At 33.5% G+C, this 18,507-nt stretch overlaps 1 protein-coding gene across 1 annotated transcript; it reads right to left on the reverse strand.

Moving 5' to 3' along the window:
* Nucleotides 1-605: 605 nt before the first annotated feature.
* LOC104887893 (protein NRT1/ PTR FAMILY 5.2) lies at nt 606-15,051 on the reverse strand. Its single transcript, XM_010672665.3, has 4 exons — nt 14,705-15,051; nt 4,393-4,610; nt 1,870-2,435; nt 606-1,486 (listed from the first exon to the last, which is right to left on the reverse strand). Exons 1-4 carry the CDS (start codon nt 14,832-14,834, stop codon nt 646-648), a joined length of 1,755 nt encoding a protein of 584 aa, XP_010670967.2. The 5' UTR covers nt 14,835-15,051; the 3' UTR covers nt 606-645.
* Between the last annotated feature and the right edge of the window lie 3,456 nt (nt 15,052-18,507).

An 18,507-nucleotide genomic window follows, 5' to 3' on the forward strand; every position in this document is an offset into this window, starting at 1 on the left:
TGATGATGATGACAATGACTATGAATTATGTTGAGGATGAGATTGCATCACTATGTTTATATCTAGAGCGGGAGAGTTTGTAAAGTTGGGGGGGTTAGATGGAAATATGTTGTGCTATGATGAAACCATTTAATGGAAACTTAAAAAATGGTTTCATTTTGCAGCAGATAATTGTGAAGGAGAATCAACTGTACAAAAGTTTGTACCAATGTACTTATATCAGAATTGAGAACATCTACTCATACATACTGGAGGAGGGATTGTACTTGATTTTTTTTCTCTTTTCGCCTCGAGTTTTCTTATTGAGCTAAGAGGTTCAATCTTGTTGTTGAAAAATAGGCTTTATTCTCACTAGTCATTGACAGTGGCCTAGGATTGAATTTCCAGAGTACATATATAGTAATATCTCTTTTTCAGTTTTTTGCATATATGTAAGTTCTTTTGGTTCAGCAAAGATGGATGTTAGAACTGAAGAAATTAGCATTTTCATATGCATTTTTTGCGTACAAATCTGTATATCAATCAGTACACCATCCAAGTTACAATTATATCAGAAAACCTTTTCCATACATATGCATAAATAACTCAAAATTTTCAAAACAAAATGATAATTAATACCTTCATCTATTATATATTAAAGGATGATTATTGATCCGATTCATCTCTAAGCACATCCATTGAATCAGAAATTTCAACCTTGTAAACATAAGATCTAGCTACGAGCAAGAAAAAGATGAAGTTTACCACATTAAGTATGACGAAGAATCCATAGTAGTAATCAAGATGAGAAGCATTAAGGTTATTCAAGATCCATCCTTGGTGTCCATGCTCTGATGTAACATGGGAAACGGTTGTTAAGAGAAAACTACTTAGATAATTTCCAATACCAATAGTTGTAGTTGAATAAGAAGTCCCAAGACTCTTCATTCCCTCGGGAGCTTGATCATAGAAGAACTCGAGCTTAGCAACCTCAAGGACTGCATCGGCCACACCCATGAGAACGAATTGAGGGAGCAAAATAAATATTGTCATGGGAACTTGTGTGCCACTTTCAACCAAACCATGTTCTCTTGCAACACTAAGCCTTCTCCTCTCTACTAAAGATGATATTGTCATGATGATGGTGTGTAGGATTAGGCCAAGCCCCATTCTTTGAAGCAATGTGATTCCTCTAGGATTTTTGGTTATCTTTTTCATTAACTTCACAAAGACTTTGTCATAAATTATAATAAAGATGAGCATTGAAAGTGTTGTAAATCCAGTTAAGCTTGCAGGAGGGATATGAAACTTGCCTACACTGCTATTCAGGGTGGTTCCTTGCTTGATGAAAAGGGTCCCTACTTGAGCTAACATGGTACTTGGGACAAATGTAGAAATCAAGATTGGAATCATTTTCAGCATTTGCTTCGTCTCCTCCACTTGTGTGACTGTGCATAGCTTCCAAGGATCCTTCGAATCAGTGATCAACGCGGCTTTATTTAGGAACCTGAAATAGTGAATAATATTATGAGCTTGTTTCTATAAACTCCATGGAAAATTTTGGTATATTTGTCACTAAGGTCCTTTTCTACATGAAAACTTTTGTTACATGTTCATGGTAATCAATTTTATTGACATATGTAAGCTCACCATTCTTGAATGTTTGAGCAATTGTTTGTGTGCTTGAGTGTTATGTATGTATAGCAATTTCTTCTAGGTGAAATAGATGGGAAAAAGGATTAATTTACATGAAAGTTATCTTCATTCCCTTGTAGTAAAAAAGGTCTTATTCTATAAAGAAATTGCATAAGGGTGCATTATTATTGTTAGAAAAGTTGCATATTGTATAGAAACTAACATGGAATTTAAAGTCATTCATTGATAACTAACCTCAAGGAAGAAGTTAATTCTATCCTGAACTTGCCATGCTTGGTATAATCATCCAAATCAAGCTCATACAGTTGCTTAGGATCACTAGGCAACGGCGATTTTCGGTTCTTAAAGGCAGCGACCATAACCTTTGCCATCTTTGTAAAGGGACTCCCATTAGGCAATCTATGCCTATAAAATGGGGTTCCAGATACAAAGATTGAGATTGATATCGCGAGCCCGATAGTGGGTAGCCCATAACCCAGAGCCCAGCCCACATTGTCTTGGATGTAGACTAGGACTGTGTTGGCAAACAAGGTCCCAAAGAAAATGCTAAACATCCACCAGTTGAAGAATGAGAGTTTATGGGCCTTTTCCTTGGGCTCAAATTCGTCAAATTGGTCTGCCCCAATGGTTGAAATATTGGGCTTAGTCCCACCAGTGCCAACTGCTAGTGTGTAGAGTGCACCATAGAATACAGCTAATTGGAGTGTTGAGGCCCGTTTACAATTGGTTATGTGGGCTTCATTGCAATGGGGTGGTTTCAGCCCAGGAACTGAAACCGATAAGGTTAAAATTGACATTCCCTAATTTAAGAAGAAAAACAAGACAAAAGTCAATTTTTTCCCTTGCACAAATAGAAATAAAAAGAAAAAAGGATTCACTGGCTGATTTTTTTTTTTTTGAGTGGAATGGCTGATTAAATGTGAATAAGACCGAAATTATCATCATATAGATTTATAAATAGCGAGATATGAATTAAAGAAAATGTCAATATAACGTTTCAGTAATGGCAAGATTAATGAGTCCGAAGTTTGAGTATATTATCTATACAAATATATAAAAGGCGTGCAAAAGAAAGCATATAAAAAAAATGGTATGTATAACATCGACCTCAAATGTCTAGAACACTCACTACCTTTAATAATCTTAAATTCAGTCAAACCAACTCATTATATCTATTCTCTTTGTTCAAAATTATTCACAAAAAATAATATTAAAAATAATTCACAACCTTTTTTAGTTTTTTATAGGCATTAATATATCTAAATTCATCTAACTATTAATCTTTTCACATTTTACATTTAACCATAACTCTAATAAAAATAAAGTATCTAATAAAATAATAAATTTTAAAATTAACACGTATATCTCATAAATATAAGGCTAGTTTTAATAGTACAAAGATAGCAACTCCTTGCCAAACAGGCACCGATACATATATCATAAAACTAAAAATTGTCCTTTCATTACGTATATAATTAACCACAGACAATTATTGTCAACACAATGACAAATGACAAACACCACTTGCATGATTAGTGATAACTGATAATAATACCAAAAAATTACATGCATATCATTGTTCGCTAACCGATAAAACATCGAGTTTAATTAACTAAACAGGACACTCTCGTCCAGGCATCACGGGTTAGAACTTAGAAAATTCTTCAAAGTGGACGTATCCACGCACATAATTTCAACGTATGAATGGGTTGCATAATATTCCCTTCATTTCAAAATATAAGGCACATACGATGTTCGAAATTGAACTTTGACTGTTAATTACTTTCAGTTTATATTGATAGAAAATTTTAAAAAATAATATCACTTTCAGTTTATGTTGATAGTGGTATTGACATCACCTTCGATCACAAAGGTCACGAGGGCGAGTCTCACCCCTTGCAATGAGGGATCCTTAATTTCTCTCCTTCTTTGCAAGGGATTTCATCTTACCTTAAAAAAAATACTCATAAATATAAAAAAATTGTGTTTTATTTGTTTATCTTGTAATATTTTTGTATTACTAATACATAGTCAACCAACATATTTTTATGATAATATCGGATAAGATACCAGTTTGATATAATATTAGACAAATATCTCAGATATATATAATTAGGCTATCAATTTCCTACCTTAATGGTTTAAATTTGAGACTTTTTTGTTTACAATGAATCGAATGCCTTATAAGAAAGTATATGCGTGATATAATAAAAATAACAATTACTTTTACCAATTAAACCGTATTTTGAGGGGGAATTTAAAAAAAAATCTATTTTGATGAGGAGTAGTAGTAATCACGTTTCTTTTTATGTGTCCTCAAAATATATTATGAGACGAAGGCAGTAGTAATCATATCTCTATTATATAAGCCAAGGGAGGAGGTGTGGTGTCCTCTTTTGAAGTGACTAAAATACCCTTAATGATCTAATTAATGGAATGAAAAAAATTACAAAAGCAAATCATTTAAAATTTCTCATTCCAACTTGCCATTTAAAACAAGTTTAAATTGGTATATGCATCAAATACTTCAATCAAAAATTAAATGCACAAAATATTTATACCTTATAAAAAAATATGGCATACATAACGTGCACATGAAAAGTCTGAACATTCACTACCTTTGATACTCTTTAATTCAGTTAAACCAACTCATTATTTTTGTTCTTTATGTTCAATATTCATTCACAAATTTTGAAATTAACGCACGCATCGCGTGCATACGAAGACTAGTAAATAAGTGGGTAAAGGAGTTGATACCGAGAGATAGATGGCACATGAAATGAGAAAAGTCTTGTAACGTCCAAGGTGGGCATCGGCGACATAAGCGCCCAAAATAGGAGTCATCCAAATAGTGCCAACCCAGTTGGTGACATTGTTGGACGATTGCACAGTTCCTTGGTGGAGTTTTCTTGTCATATACAACACCAAATTTGATGATATTCCATAGTATGCCATTCTTTCAAACACCTCATATGCTGCCCAATAAACACCATTAACCAATGTCAAAAGTCAATAATTGTTACTAATTTTTTGTCGACATAGACAACTCATCTTTATTACTTTTGTCCTTAATTTAGACTTTGGATATGGATATGTCTTAAGCTACATAAGTCAATCTAATTTCGTAATAAATGACTCCCAATACACCCCTAATAAATATTTTAAAGGTGAAAAATACCAATATATAGTTGGATATGGATATGTTCGAAGCTACATCAATCAATTTAATAATCTCACAATAAATGATTTCGGATACATCCCTACTAAATACTCCCTCCGTCCCTTAATAGAGTGTCCATTTCTTTTTTGGACACTATTCAAAGGTAAAGAAAGCCCTCAAAAAATATTTCTAATATATAAGAAAAAACATAGTCATGTGGGGTCTTGTTTGATTCGTCTCATTACGTACATTAAGAAAATCAAACTTTTATAATTTTTACTAATATAAAATTAAAGATATTAACGATACAAAACGTGCATTGGCAAACGTGCATTGGAGAAATAGGCACTCTATTAAAGGACGGAGGGAGTATTTAAGTTGAAGTATTTTTAAGGTGAAAAAACCAATATGGTATTTCCTTCAATCCATTTTTTATACCTGCAACGATTTGACTTTTACACTATTAACAACGACTATACTTAGTTTATTTTGGTGATTTATAGTTAATGAAAAACATATTCATGTGAGATCTTGTTAGACTATTTGTCTCAATAGAAATTTTTCGAATGTCTAATTTTCAAATTTTTAATTATCAAGAGTTAAAGATATTTATGGTTGAAGTTATGCATTTACAAGCGTTAAAAATCAAATGGTTACAAACAAAATGAAACAAGGGAAGTATTATATAACATCGTAAATTCAAAATTTTGATAGTTGATATATCAAGACTAATTAAACTCCTAATTTTGTGGACCCTACATTTTCCATAGTTTTGAGTCCAATTTTAACGCAACAGAGTTAGAGCAATTTTCGACTATGTTGACCTTGGATTTGGTTTGAGTTCAGAATGTGTACGTTATATTATGTTCAACTGATTTAACTTATTTAAATTTATATGAACATGTCTAAACTTATTGAAACATATTTATAGAACATATTGAATTAATTAAGTTGATGTGAATTTCTTAAAATTATTTGAACTTGTGTTTTTTTTCCAATAGGTCATAATAAGTTGAACAAAAAACTGCCTTATATATTCAATTTTCTTACTAATCATTGAATCAATTATGTATTACAAAAAAACTTAACACTAAGACACGTACATAACATATCATATAGATGGCAAAAATGCAATTAAAACTAGTTAAGTAGTTAGTATACTCATTTCGAACTCTAGACAACACTCTAAACCCAATAAAAATTAGGAAAAATTATTTTTGATAAGTCAATTTTTGGTTGATCTTCTCAAAATAAGTAAATCTTTTGATTATCTTAGAATAAGTTAACCTTGTATCTACTTCTACTGTAAACGAATTAATGACGTTGAAATTATGATATGTGTCACATTTTAATAGGATGACATTGTGATTTAATTCATTCATAGCAAAAGTAGATACAAGGTTAACTTATTCAGACTTAATCGAAAAATTGACTTATTTTAAATCGAACGCGCAAAAATTAACTTATTAAAAATAATTTTTCCTAAAAATTATGGATCCTTTATCTAACTAAGACCTATAAAGTTGAGTATTAAGCATGTAAAACTTAAATTTGGATTTATATGGTTTTAGCTAGACTCAATCCAAATCCCATTTATTTCTAATCATCAAACAAACACGGTAGCTTCTAATTTCTTATGTCATTTTCAGGATTGCAAAAGCATAGACTTAATTCTAGTCACCTTTTTAAAATATGAAATTACAATAGGTCAAAAAAAACTCTTACCACAATCATTATTATCTTTAGTCTGTTCGTCAACAGAATCTTCAAACCAACTATTATATGACAATTATGTGACTTATAATGTCAGTTAATCAATGGCTGTATCTAGATTCCAAGGTTTTGTGCGAAAGTGGACCCTATTTTTGACTTAACTTTGAGGTGTTTAGCGTTGCCGCATGCTGGTGATGGTGGGGATAAAGCATGGGAGTAAACTGTAAGATGAAAATTCAGTTGGTGGACATGCGTTGAATATTATATATATCAAGTTGATCAACAGTGATCTAAAGTTTCGGACAACTTATGACGTCAATATGACTCTAGAATAACGGTATATAGCCTGTTCTATAATAATCGCAACATACTCTAACTTTATTGTTATATTTTTTAAAAGAAATTTATGTGACGAGGAGAGAGATAGAAATAGATAAAAAAAATAGATCAATGTGACACGAGAGAAATAGAAAGAAACTTCAAACTAAGAAAAACATTGCAATTAAGAAATAACTTTTGGAAATTATCTTTTATTTTATACTTTTGGAAATTATCTTTTATTTGAACAATAAAGTGATCGGATGACTGAAATAAAATGAGTTTTGTTTAGGGTTTAAGCTAGACACAACATACGTACATGCATGTAGAAGTCAGCAATCTTTAAGTTCGTGTCAAATAATATGTGAATAAAATATGAAATACTCTGATTTCTGAATAAGAGTGAAAAGCAAAAACAGTGGAGCAGCACTTAATATTCCGGCGACTAAAATGACATATATAAATGTGTTCCCATAATTAGGAAGGGAGATGAGGTACAAGTACAACTACCGTCCGCCAATTTGCATACCTATTTACTCCCTCCGTCCCATAATATAAGTCCTGATTCTATTTTTACGCGGGAATTAAGGTAAAGTGGAATCTTGTTTTATTTTGGATAAAAATATTCATTTTTATTGGGAAACACTTACATTATTATATCTTTGTAACAAAAAATAAAACTGAACATTAATGTTGCATGGTTTAATGTGTAGAGGAGTTTAATAGGGTAGAAGATTCCAATTTGTCATTAATTATAGTGCATTGGAAGCTGAAATTATGAGGGCATTTTGAGAATAAAATTATTTTCATGAGGGTATTTTGGGCATAATTATTGATTGAAAATAGAAATAGGACTTATATTTTGGGACACCTTATAAGGAAACAGGACTTATAATATGGGACGGAGGGAGTACTATTTAGAGATTTTCCCATATTCGATATTAGGTAAATTGTCCAATATTCTCCTCAAAAAAAAAAAAAAGTAAATTGTCCAAGCTAAGACTATAGCATTGCAATAATTTTTATGATAATAATTAATATTACAAATTTATAAACTAAAAAAATAATTTTTCTTCATATATTTTTATTTGAGGATTGTTAATTGAAATCTAGTTGATGTAAATATAAGAAAGTATTCTCCCATACTCGATATTTTTGAAATTTTACTAGCAACTTGATACAATACAATATAATATAACATTCACTCGATATGATTAGTTGCAGCCAGGATATGATATAATAGCTACTCCCTCCGTCCCAAAATATAGTTAAGATGATGTTAAGATAATACTTCCTCTGTCCCAAAATATAGTTCTCATTTTTCTTTTTTCACGTTAATTTAATTATGCAAGTAGAATCTAAGAGGGATAGTAAAGATTTTCTGTTTATTTAAATAAATGTTGTATGGGAAAAGATGATTTTAGGAGAGAGAATGGATAATAATTGTTGAAAGAGCATTAATTGTAACATTTTGGTTGAATAAACAAAGGAAAAAGGAAAATTAAAGAAGCAAACAAATGATGGGACACGGTTTTTATAGACAAATTACTGAAAAATGTAGAACTAAATATGAAAATGGAAACTATATTTTGAGACATCCAAAATAGAAATGGGAGCTATATTTTGAGACGCAAGGAGTATATCATATCTTAACACCATCTTATCATATCAGTTAGCAGCTATTATATCATATCCTGGCTGCAACTAATCATATCGAGTGAATGTTATATTATATTATATTGTATCAAGTTGCTAGTAAAATTACAAAAATGTCATAGTATGGGACAAGTTGTCCAATATCGAGTATGGGAGAATACTTTCTCATATTTATATTCGAGCGCAATGCGGGAGCGCGCGCGCGCGCGCACACACACACACACACATATATATATATATATATATATATATATATATATATATATATATATATATATATAATATATATATATATATATATATATATATCCTTTAATGAAATAATGAGAACATTTTACTTTTATTTAGTACTTTGTTGTAATTCTTCTTAATTAATATGTAATTTTTTTAGTTTAATTGTAACCGATTATTTCTTATGGATCCAGTCTTCCAAAAAGATTACGATAAAGGATTATCATGTAATATCTAAAAAGATTCAATTTTCACTAAAATAAATTTCAATGTTCTCACATAGTTCGCATGAGAAGCTTTCTTACACTAGAGCATGAAAATAATATAAACATAATCCATTTTATTGAAGACTTAATATTTTTTAATATATTACGTACATGATCATTTTTTTCAAGAATGGTACTCCTTTCGGGTTTTTTTATTTACTCACTTCATTTTGGGAGAGAGACAAGGAGGAAGTATAAAAATATGAGAGATAGGATCGAAATAATGGAAAGAAAAAGTGAAAGTGAGAGAGATAAACTGAGAATTGTGGGTTAAAATATTAAAAAGTAGATGATATGAGTGGAAATTAAAAAAGGGAGAAAGTAAATAAGACATGAAAATAGAAAAGAAACATTGTGTAAATTTAAAAAAATCAAAAAAAAAATATGTAGATTAAAAAGAAATTATATCCCGCAAGGAAAAATTACAAATTTGGCAAAAAAGGATTACCATCTATATTATAAGCCCGATCGTCTCATCTAAGACTTATCAGAATCCCTTTGTATTTTTTTTTTTTTTTTTGATAATTAATATTCTCATATCATTAATCCACAAAGAGATCAATAACCTCAACTCAATTCAGGTATTTCTTCCAAAGAAGAAAACTTTCATAGTGCATACACACACCCGAGGTTGAGGAAGTCATCTACCCTTTGTCAAAAAATTACAGGAGCTACAAGGATCAATGATCTCACATACATTTCCATCATTACGCATGAAACAAAATCACCTGCCATACTTATCTACTGCATGGGCGAGGCTATTACATCAGGAGATGGAAGTACATACTAACCCCTCACATGTACAGAACAGTAGAGCTTATCAAGGCTTTATAACCATGCAATGAATTCGGACTGACGACGAAGTCCTTGCTTGGCGAGAGAGTCAGCCACCATGTTCGAGCCCCTTCCCTTGTGAATGATAGAAATATCTAGGAATTTTTTCCTCGCATTTCGGATAAAATTGAGATGATAGCTCATGTTCCAAGGTCCCCCACCATCATTGTTGCACCATAGCACCGCATTTGCCGAGTCGGATTCAATGACGATTTTTGCATTCTTCGAAACTTCATTTGCCAGGGAGATTGATATTGCTCTATGGATTGCTAAAATTTCCGCACAATTTATCTCCATGTGAGGGATAGGAGAGGAGAAGATACACATGAAGTTTTCTTGATGGTTCCGTAATACGCCTCCAATGGCTGAACATGATGCAAGTGGGTTGACAGAAGCGTCGACATTCCACTTAATCATTGAAAGAGGTGGAGGCTGCCAAACATCATATGTTGCTGCTTTAGGGGGTTTAACCACTGAGTTGCCATTTTCATCCCATATTAGGCATAAGGGGTTTCTCTGAACATCTACAGGAGAGTATGGAAATTTGCTTGACCAACCACTAATCCACCATCCGAGTCTAAGCAGAACCATTTCTTGTATCTCTTTGATGGAAGAAAATTCCCTGCCAAAAATTCTATTGTTTCGCTCTTTCCACACCGACCATACAATGATGAAGAAACTAGATGCCCATACTTTTTTGAAGAAGGAGCTTTTTCTTGAGCATCGCCATTGATCAAAAGCCATTCTTAGGTTCATTGGGAAGACCCATTTAGTGAGCCATGTATCTAGCCACCAAGCCCATATCTTTTGGGCGAAAATACAATGCAGCAAGAGGTGATCGCTTGTTTCCGGGAAGGCTTCACACATGGGACATGAGCTGTTTTCAATCGGAATTATGCCGATGGATGCGAGCTTTTGACGAGTGTTAATTTTTCCAATCATCGCTGACCATACAAAAACCTCAATTCTATGCGGAACAAGACCTCGCCATATGCCCTTAATGGCGTCATGTTGAGGAGGGGGCAGTAGCTTATCAAGTTCAAGACAGAAGGACTTAGTGGAGAATACACCTGATTTATCGAAAGTCCAGATGAGTTCATCGCTGCCGACATTGGCAGGACATACATGTTTTAGCAATGCATCAAGGTTTGATTTTTCCAGATAGTCACGCGGACGAAACTCCCTTCGCCATGAAAAACTCCACACCCAATTATATCCTTCCCAAAATCCGAGTGATGCTACAGAAGCATTTGGCTGGATTGCTATTGAGAACAACCTTGGGAATAAGCTTTTTAATGGAATCGGGCCAATCCAAGGATCGCACCAAAATAGCGTATTATCACCATTACCAATGCTTTTTCGTATACCATTTTTCAACAGCGATTTTGCACCCTGATGCTTGAAAAGGGCAGCACATATTTTTTCCCATGGACCTCCTGATTTGGGTATTGATAGGCCCGATATAGAGAGGGGTGAAGAGTAGTGATATTTCTCTCGTATGACCTTGCACCATAGAGAGGATGAATCATGGAAGAATCTCCATATCCACTTGAAGAGCATGGCTAGATTTTTGTGAGCTATATTGCCAATACTTAGCCCTCCTAGGCTTTTTGGTAGTTGGACAATATCCCATGAGACGGGGGGAAGGGCTTTCTTTTCCGAACTACCACTCCAAAGAAATTGCCGAGTGATTTTGTTTATTATTTCAATGACACCTTTGGGAATAGGAAAAAGAGACATGTAGTAGAGTGGGAGACTTGATAAGGAGGATTTGATGAGGGTTATCCGCCCCCCGATTGACAACATTTTACTCTTCCATGTCGCTAGCTTCTTGTGCAACTTTTCAATAACCGGATTCCACATTTGGATGCGTGAGGGATTGCTTCCAATTGGAAGACCGAGGTATGTGAATGGGATGGATCCGACTTTACATAATAGCAAGCGAGCCGCACTTTGGAGCCATGAGTCGGGTATGTTCATTCCCATTAGTGAGCTCTTGTGGAAGTTGACTTGAAGCCCCGATGCTAGGTGGAATAGAATAAGAGCACTTTTGATGTTTTTGAGAGATTCCATACTAGCTTCACAAAATATGAGGGTATCATCGGCATATTGTAGATGTGATATCATTTGACCTCCCTTGGAGGTTTCAATTCCACTCCATAGATTCAAGGTTGTTGCCTTCTTTATTACTTGATTGAGAGCTTCTACAATGAGGACAAATAGAAAAGGTGATAGGGGGTCACCTTGTCTCAAACCACGATGAAGAATGAAAGGGCGGCTAGGGGAGCCATTAATCAAAATAGATGCCGAGGCCGTTGACACACATGTCATTATCCACTTGCACCATTGAGACGGAAAATTCATTTGGGTGAGAATCCATTGGAAAAGCTCCATGAAACACTATCATATGCTTTGTGAAAATCAAGTTTGAGAAGAATGGCTTCCAATTTTTTCCTTTTGCACAAGTCTATTATTTCACTAGCCACTAAGGCTCCATCTAAGATTTGACGCCCTTCAACATAGGAGAATTGGAGAGGCCCAATGAGTGAACTCATCACACTTTGAAGCCGTTTGGCTAAGAGTTTTGCAATTATTTTGTAGATGCACCCAACCATGCTAATTGGGCGATAATCTTTGAAGCTTTTCGGATCGTCAATCTTCGGGATGAGTGTGATGAAAGTGGTGTTGGATCCTTTTGGGAGATGAGATGTGGCCCAAAATTCTCGAACCATTGAGTATACATCAAGCTTGATTATATCCCAAGCGCTTTTTATAAATCTGAAGTTGAAACCGTCGGGCCCCGGAGCCTTGTCCGACGCACATGAGTTAACTGCATAATCAATTTCATTGTCAGAAAAAGGCATAATAAGAGAGTCAGCTTGATTTTGTGTGAGATGGTTAAATTGTAAGCCTTCGAAAGTGGGCCTGATAATGGGATCTTCCTTGAAGATTTTCATGAAGAAAGAGACTGCCTCCTCTCTTATGCACTTGGGATTGTTGATGTTCGAGCCATTAACATTGATACTTGCAATAGAGTTTCGTCTTCTTTTATTTGATGCAACCGCATGGAAAAATTTGGTATTGCGATCCCCATGTCTCAACCACGATATTCTGGAATTCTGAGCCCAGTAAAGCTCCTTCCTTTCCATCCATTTCCACAGCTCGGCTTGCGCAAATTTCCTACATTCAAGTTCCTGCTCATCCAACTCTCTTTCATTGCATACTGCATCAAGACTCTGAATTTCATTTTCAAATTTTTTGATGTTTGAGTCTATATTCCCGAAGTCAGTGAGATTCCATGCTTTTAGGTTTTGCTTGACCGTCCGGAGCTTATCCACCATAGGCAGGTTTGCTGATTGAAGCCAGGATTTTTTGACAATCTTCAGACAATTGTGATCCGTCAACCAACAGTTTTGAAACCGAAAGGGTTTCGGCCCCCAATTTCGATCATGAGTATGAGCCATCAAGGGGCAGTGATCCGATAATCCTCTTTGCAACAAAGATACTTTCAGAGATGGAAAGATATTGATCCATTCCGGGCTCACCAACAACCTGTCAAGAATACTCTTTGATTTTCCCCTGAACCATGTGAAGCCTTTGTTTGATGGTGTTATCTCCATAAGGTGCAACTCCTGCAGAAAGTTCTTGAAATTATCAGTTCCAGTGTGCGAGAATAACAGACTACCCCGATCTGTTGCTTCAAGAGTTTCATTAAAATCGCCAATAAGGAGACATGGAAGAGGATTTGCGTTATGGAACGCTACAATTTCTTCCCATACAGTAGCTCTGGCTTCCACCGTGCATGGATTATACACATTGAAGAGGATGCATTCAAGATTCAGCTTTGAAAAACATCCCCTAATTGCAATCCAGTGTTGAGATACCACACTGGATATCAATATTCATTATTCAATACCTTATGTGACTATAGTGAAAATCCAACTTTTAAATCATTGCAAATGTGTCCAATAATTTTAGCAATTACTCCTAGACAACCAAGGATCTTGGGGTCCAATGCTATGGCTTTTTTATCGTCTACATGGGAGATTAAGGTTCGAATTTTGGTGAAAGCAAATTTTTCAATATCGTGGGAAGGGGGGTTGGGGCTTGCTAGGCATCTCGATGAATGGCCCTGTGCAAAGGCAGCCCATAAATAAGGGCATGTTTGGCAAAACTAGCGGTTCTAGTAGCTGTTAGCGGTTGTAGTAGTAGCGGTAGCTGTTGGGGGTAGCTGCTAGCTGTCTACTAGTAGCTGTCAGCGATCAGCGATTGAATTAGTTGTTTAATTATAAGTATTTGGCAAAAGTAGCGGTTGGAATTGTAAAAGATAAAAAAAATTAGTTAATTATTCTTCCTTATGCTAATATATAGGGTTTATTTGCTAGACCGCTACATCTAAATCTCAAACGTTACTTGTAGTAACGTTCCACAACCGCTACTCATAATCTACTCCAACTGCTACCCGCTACTACAACCACTACCTTACCAAACACTCATAATTTTCTTAAGTAGCGTTTCAATCTTGTCCAACCGCTAACCGCTACCTCAAACGCTAGTGCCAAACAGGGCCTAATTCATCTTATCACGGGTCCTCGAAAGAGGGTAAAAAAATATATATATTACTCCTAGACAGCAAAATAATTGGTACAATAATTCTGGCCTCACATTTTGTAGTCAATACCCAAAAATAGAATAGTCTAAATTATTTTCATGAACCCAAGAAGATGAAGAAGAAAGAGACAAAACCAAGAGAAGATAAACACTACAAACATGGAAACAAATCAAAAGAGATAAGATAATAATAATCCACATTTCAATGAAAGAAAAGAAGAAACCAAAGCAATCATATTCTATGCTTGTAAATTAGTAGAGGCATACACATAATACATACCAACAACAAAGAAGCAAGCTCTCCAACCACCACGTTTAGATCTACGAACTGGGTTGCCTTTGAGATCAACAGTTCCATCCTTTGTGTAATCATCAACTACTCCTTCTTCCACACCCATAGATGTCGTCATTGACGACAAAATTAGATGTCAACTAGCTTAATTGGCGAAACTTAAAGTAGCTATTTAGTAACTTAGTATAGTGGCTTTTGAGGGGATGGTTTTTGGAGATGCATGTAACTACTTTCGGATTCCTTAAATTTATAAGATAGCGAGATCCTGCCTCCTTGGTTGCAGGAGATTATTGGTAGCTAGTTATCTTGACTATTATCCGACTATAAACTTAGTACCACTGACCCACCTATTTATAAGCCAAGAAAACAATACACTTGCACATTTTTATAACATTATTAATTAGGAAAAGAATAATTATGCGTTAAATTGGTTCACGAGTTAAATCCCCTCCTTTTTTTTGTACTTTGTACTGCCTCCATGGTTCATATGAATCAATAAAAAATTGGTTCGCGAGTTACTTAAATTCAGGCTTAAAATCTTGACGCTTGGTGCTCATCGCTTTCACTATAGTAATTTTACTAAAACTTAAAAAAAATTAGGAAACTTTTCACTTTGGTCCCCTGAGTGTTGGTGAAATTTCATTTGGGTTATTGCTCTATCTTGATTATGTCCAAGATTTTAGGAAATTTTCTACTTTGGTGTCTATCAGTCTATTACTAATGTAATTTTGATAAATGAAAGTTTCACTAATTTGATTTTAATGCCCTCAAGAACTCATATGGAAGTATGAAACTATGGGATATAAACAAAGTGGTAATTTTCCTAAATCTTGACAAGTCGATAAAATAAAGGATTGACTAGTAAATTCAAACGTTTGCATCTTGGGTGTAATAATATTACACTATAACTTATTGTGTATGTGTCAACAATAATGACATGGACTATACATATAATGCCATGAATCTCATATCATTCTGTTATTTATTTTATTTCATTTGAATTCTTTTAGAAAAAAAATGATGGTTTGTGGATTCTCACACCATAAATTATAGTGTAACAATTACACCAAAAATTTATGTTAACTATATAGATTCATTCAATTATTCTATATCGTAAACTTTGTGTGAATATAATAAGTATTAATGTTTGTATATTTATAATTAACTTCAAGTAAGTTCAAACAAATATTAATGACTATATATATAAGTACCATATTAAAACGTATTATATTCACAAAAATTTTAGGATATAGAATAATTAACGATCCGGACTCATTCCGTGTTTCCAATAATTCCTATTTTAATTTGTTGGTTCTCCTTTTCTTTGGTTGAATAAGTTGATCATGTGCTTAATAAGGAAAAATAATTGTCTACTTATTAGGTAATCTACCCATTAGAGATAAAAATTAATAATTAGTGGAATCCAACTTAGTATAATTAATTATATTTTAATTTTTTATTTTCAATAGAGAATTTATTTAGTGAGCAAATGTAGCAATTTCCGCTAAATAATGTCCAATGCGTTCATCGGTTTGGATTCAAATGCATTGCATGTGAGAATTTCTCTGTTAGGTAAAAAGCAACTAAATATATTCTGTATACCAGTACCACCACAATGAGAACGAAATCATCAATGCTTTAGCATGCAAGGAGAGGTAATATCTCACTTTAGTACCATCTCGAATTTTAGGTATTGAGAATCAGGGTTTGAATCCTCATCCCAACAATATGTTGGGGCATTTATTTTTGAGCTATTTAGTCCTGTACCGAACCTCTAAACTGGTATGCCGTACATGCTAGTAGTGATGGGTTTGGGTTGGTATTGAGTCATCTTTCCAAATATAAAAAAAAAAAATCAATGCTTTGGCATGTGAATATGTGATTGTAGCGTTGTACTATAAGTCTTTAATGAATTAATGCACTAATGCCAATTGTAAATTACGATTATCTCCTTGATCCTTGTTTGGCAAAAGTTGGCAATGACCAAAAAATCAGACCAACCAAAAGTATGAGAAAGTAATTACCTTGTCCAATGTTTTTTTCTCGAAGCATAATATAGCATGGCCTAAAATACAAGATCCATGAGAACCAATATTATGATATTATACAAAATTTAAGAAAATTATTATCACTCTATTAATGTCATGAACTTCACAATCATTGATGCAATTCATCTCTAAGCACTTCCATGCAAGCTATTGGAAATTTCATCTTTAATAAACATAAGATTTAGCTATGAACAAGAAAATAAAAGATGAAATTTACCATATTAAGGTTTCGTTTGGTTGGATGTAAAACATTTTCAATGTAAAATAAATTTTCATGTGAAACATTTTACAATAGAATATTCAATCGCAAATCAAAGCAATTTTTTCTTCGTTTGATTCAACGTAAAAATAAGCTATAGAAAAAAGAAAAATGAAAGTGGAAGGGAGAGGATGGATAAGAGAAGAGTAAAAGATTGCTAAAGAGAGGGAGAAAATCAAGAAAATGCGTTTCCCTTCTTTTTAAAAGGAAAAGGTGTTTTATATCTCACAAATATGAATGAAATAAATAAATTTTTTATATCTAACAAATATTATCTATATGTTATATTTAATTCGGAACGAAAGAAGTATAACAAATAAAAATAGACAGTAGCTAGGAACAATTCAATGCCATTTTGAACTTGGTATGCTTATGAAGCGACTCCTAGTAGGAAATCTGTGCCTATAAAAAGGAGTTCCAGCTACAAAGATTGAAATTGCAAGCCCAATAGTCGGAAGCCCGTATTTCATAGCCCAACCCACATAATCTTGGATGTACATTAGGATGGTGTTGGCAAACAAGGTAAATGCTAAACATTTCACCATATAGCTAACATTTCTTATTCTACATTATGAACTATGAGATATTTCCTTTCTCCGATTATTTTTTAATTACAATATTTTGACTTTTCTACTTAGTTTAAATTATGTCTACATATGATGATCTTTACATAAGGAGAAATATAGTGGTATGAGATCGTATTAAATTTGTCTCAATGTATAGTTTTTTAATCTTTCATTTGCATAATTTTTACAAATACACAACTAAAGTTATTAATATTCAACACTGCATCTCGACAAATGTGAAAACGCAAATGTTAGTTGTGAAAAAGAACGAAGGAAGTCTGAAATACAAATCCATAAGTAATAGTTCGTTGAATTTATCAACACATCATTTGAATATTACTCCATCTATTTCGATTTATTGGTCCTATTTTTTTTTCATCGATCGGAATGTTTCAAAAAGTTGTATTTGGTCAAAACTATTATGTTAATTTGACCAACAAAAAATAAGGGAGATGTATCAAAAGTACACAAAGAGTGGAATTCATTAATAGAAAAATACATCAAATTACAGCGCGAAATTGAGTGAGTTGGATGATTAAGAGAAAAAGTGGAGTAGTAAGCTCCCCAACCACCACGTTTGGATCTACGGATACGGATGGGGTTGTCTTTAAAATGGACATTGCTACATCTATCCATCGAGTTGACAATTCACTAAGATTAGATTATTACAAAATAAAAATTATATATGTTGAGTTGGATTTTATTACCACAACGCTCAACAAAACCTTATTAATGATGGTACTATACTCGATGAGTAGACAAAATTTAACCCTTTGAGATCAACTATCCTTTGTTTAATCATCAAACCCTACTTCCACACTTATGGCCGCCATTGATGACGTAATGAAATAAATGATTTGATTGGCTTATAATAAATTCTATTTCTTTGTATGATTAGCTTAGATTAGAAACTTACTC

The sequence above is a fragment of the Beta vulgaris genome, chromosome 3 (assembly GCF_026745355.1).
Source record: "Beta vulgaris subsp. vulgaris cultivar EL10 chromosome 3, EL10.2, whole genome shotgun sequence".
Taxonomy (NCBI): domain Eukaryota; kingdom Viridiplantae; phylum Streptophyta; class Magnoliopsida; order Caryophyllales; family Amaranthaceae; genus Beta; species Beta vulgaris.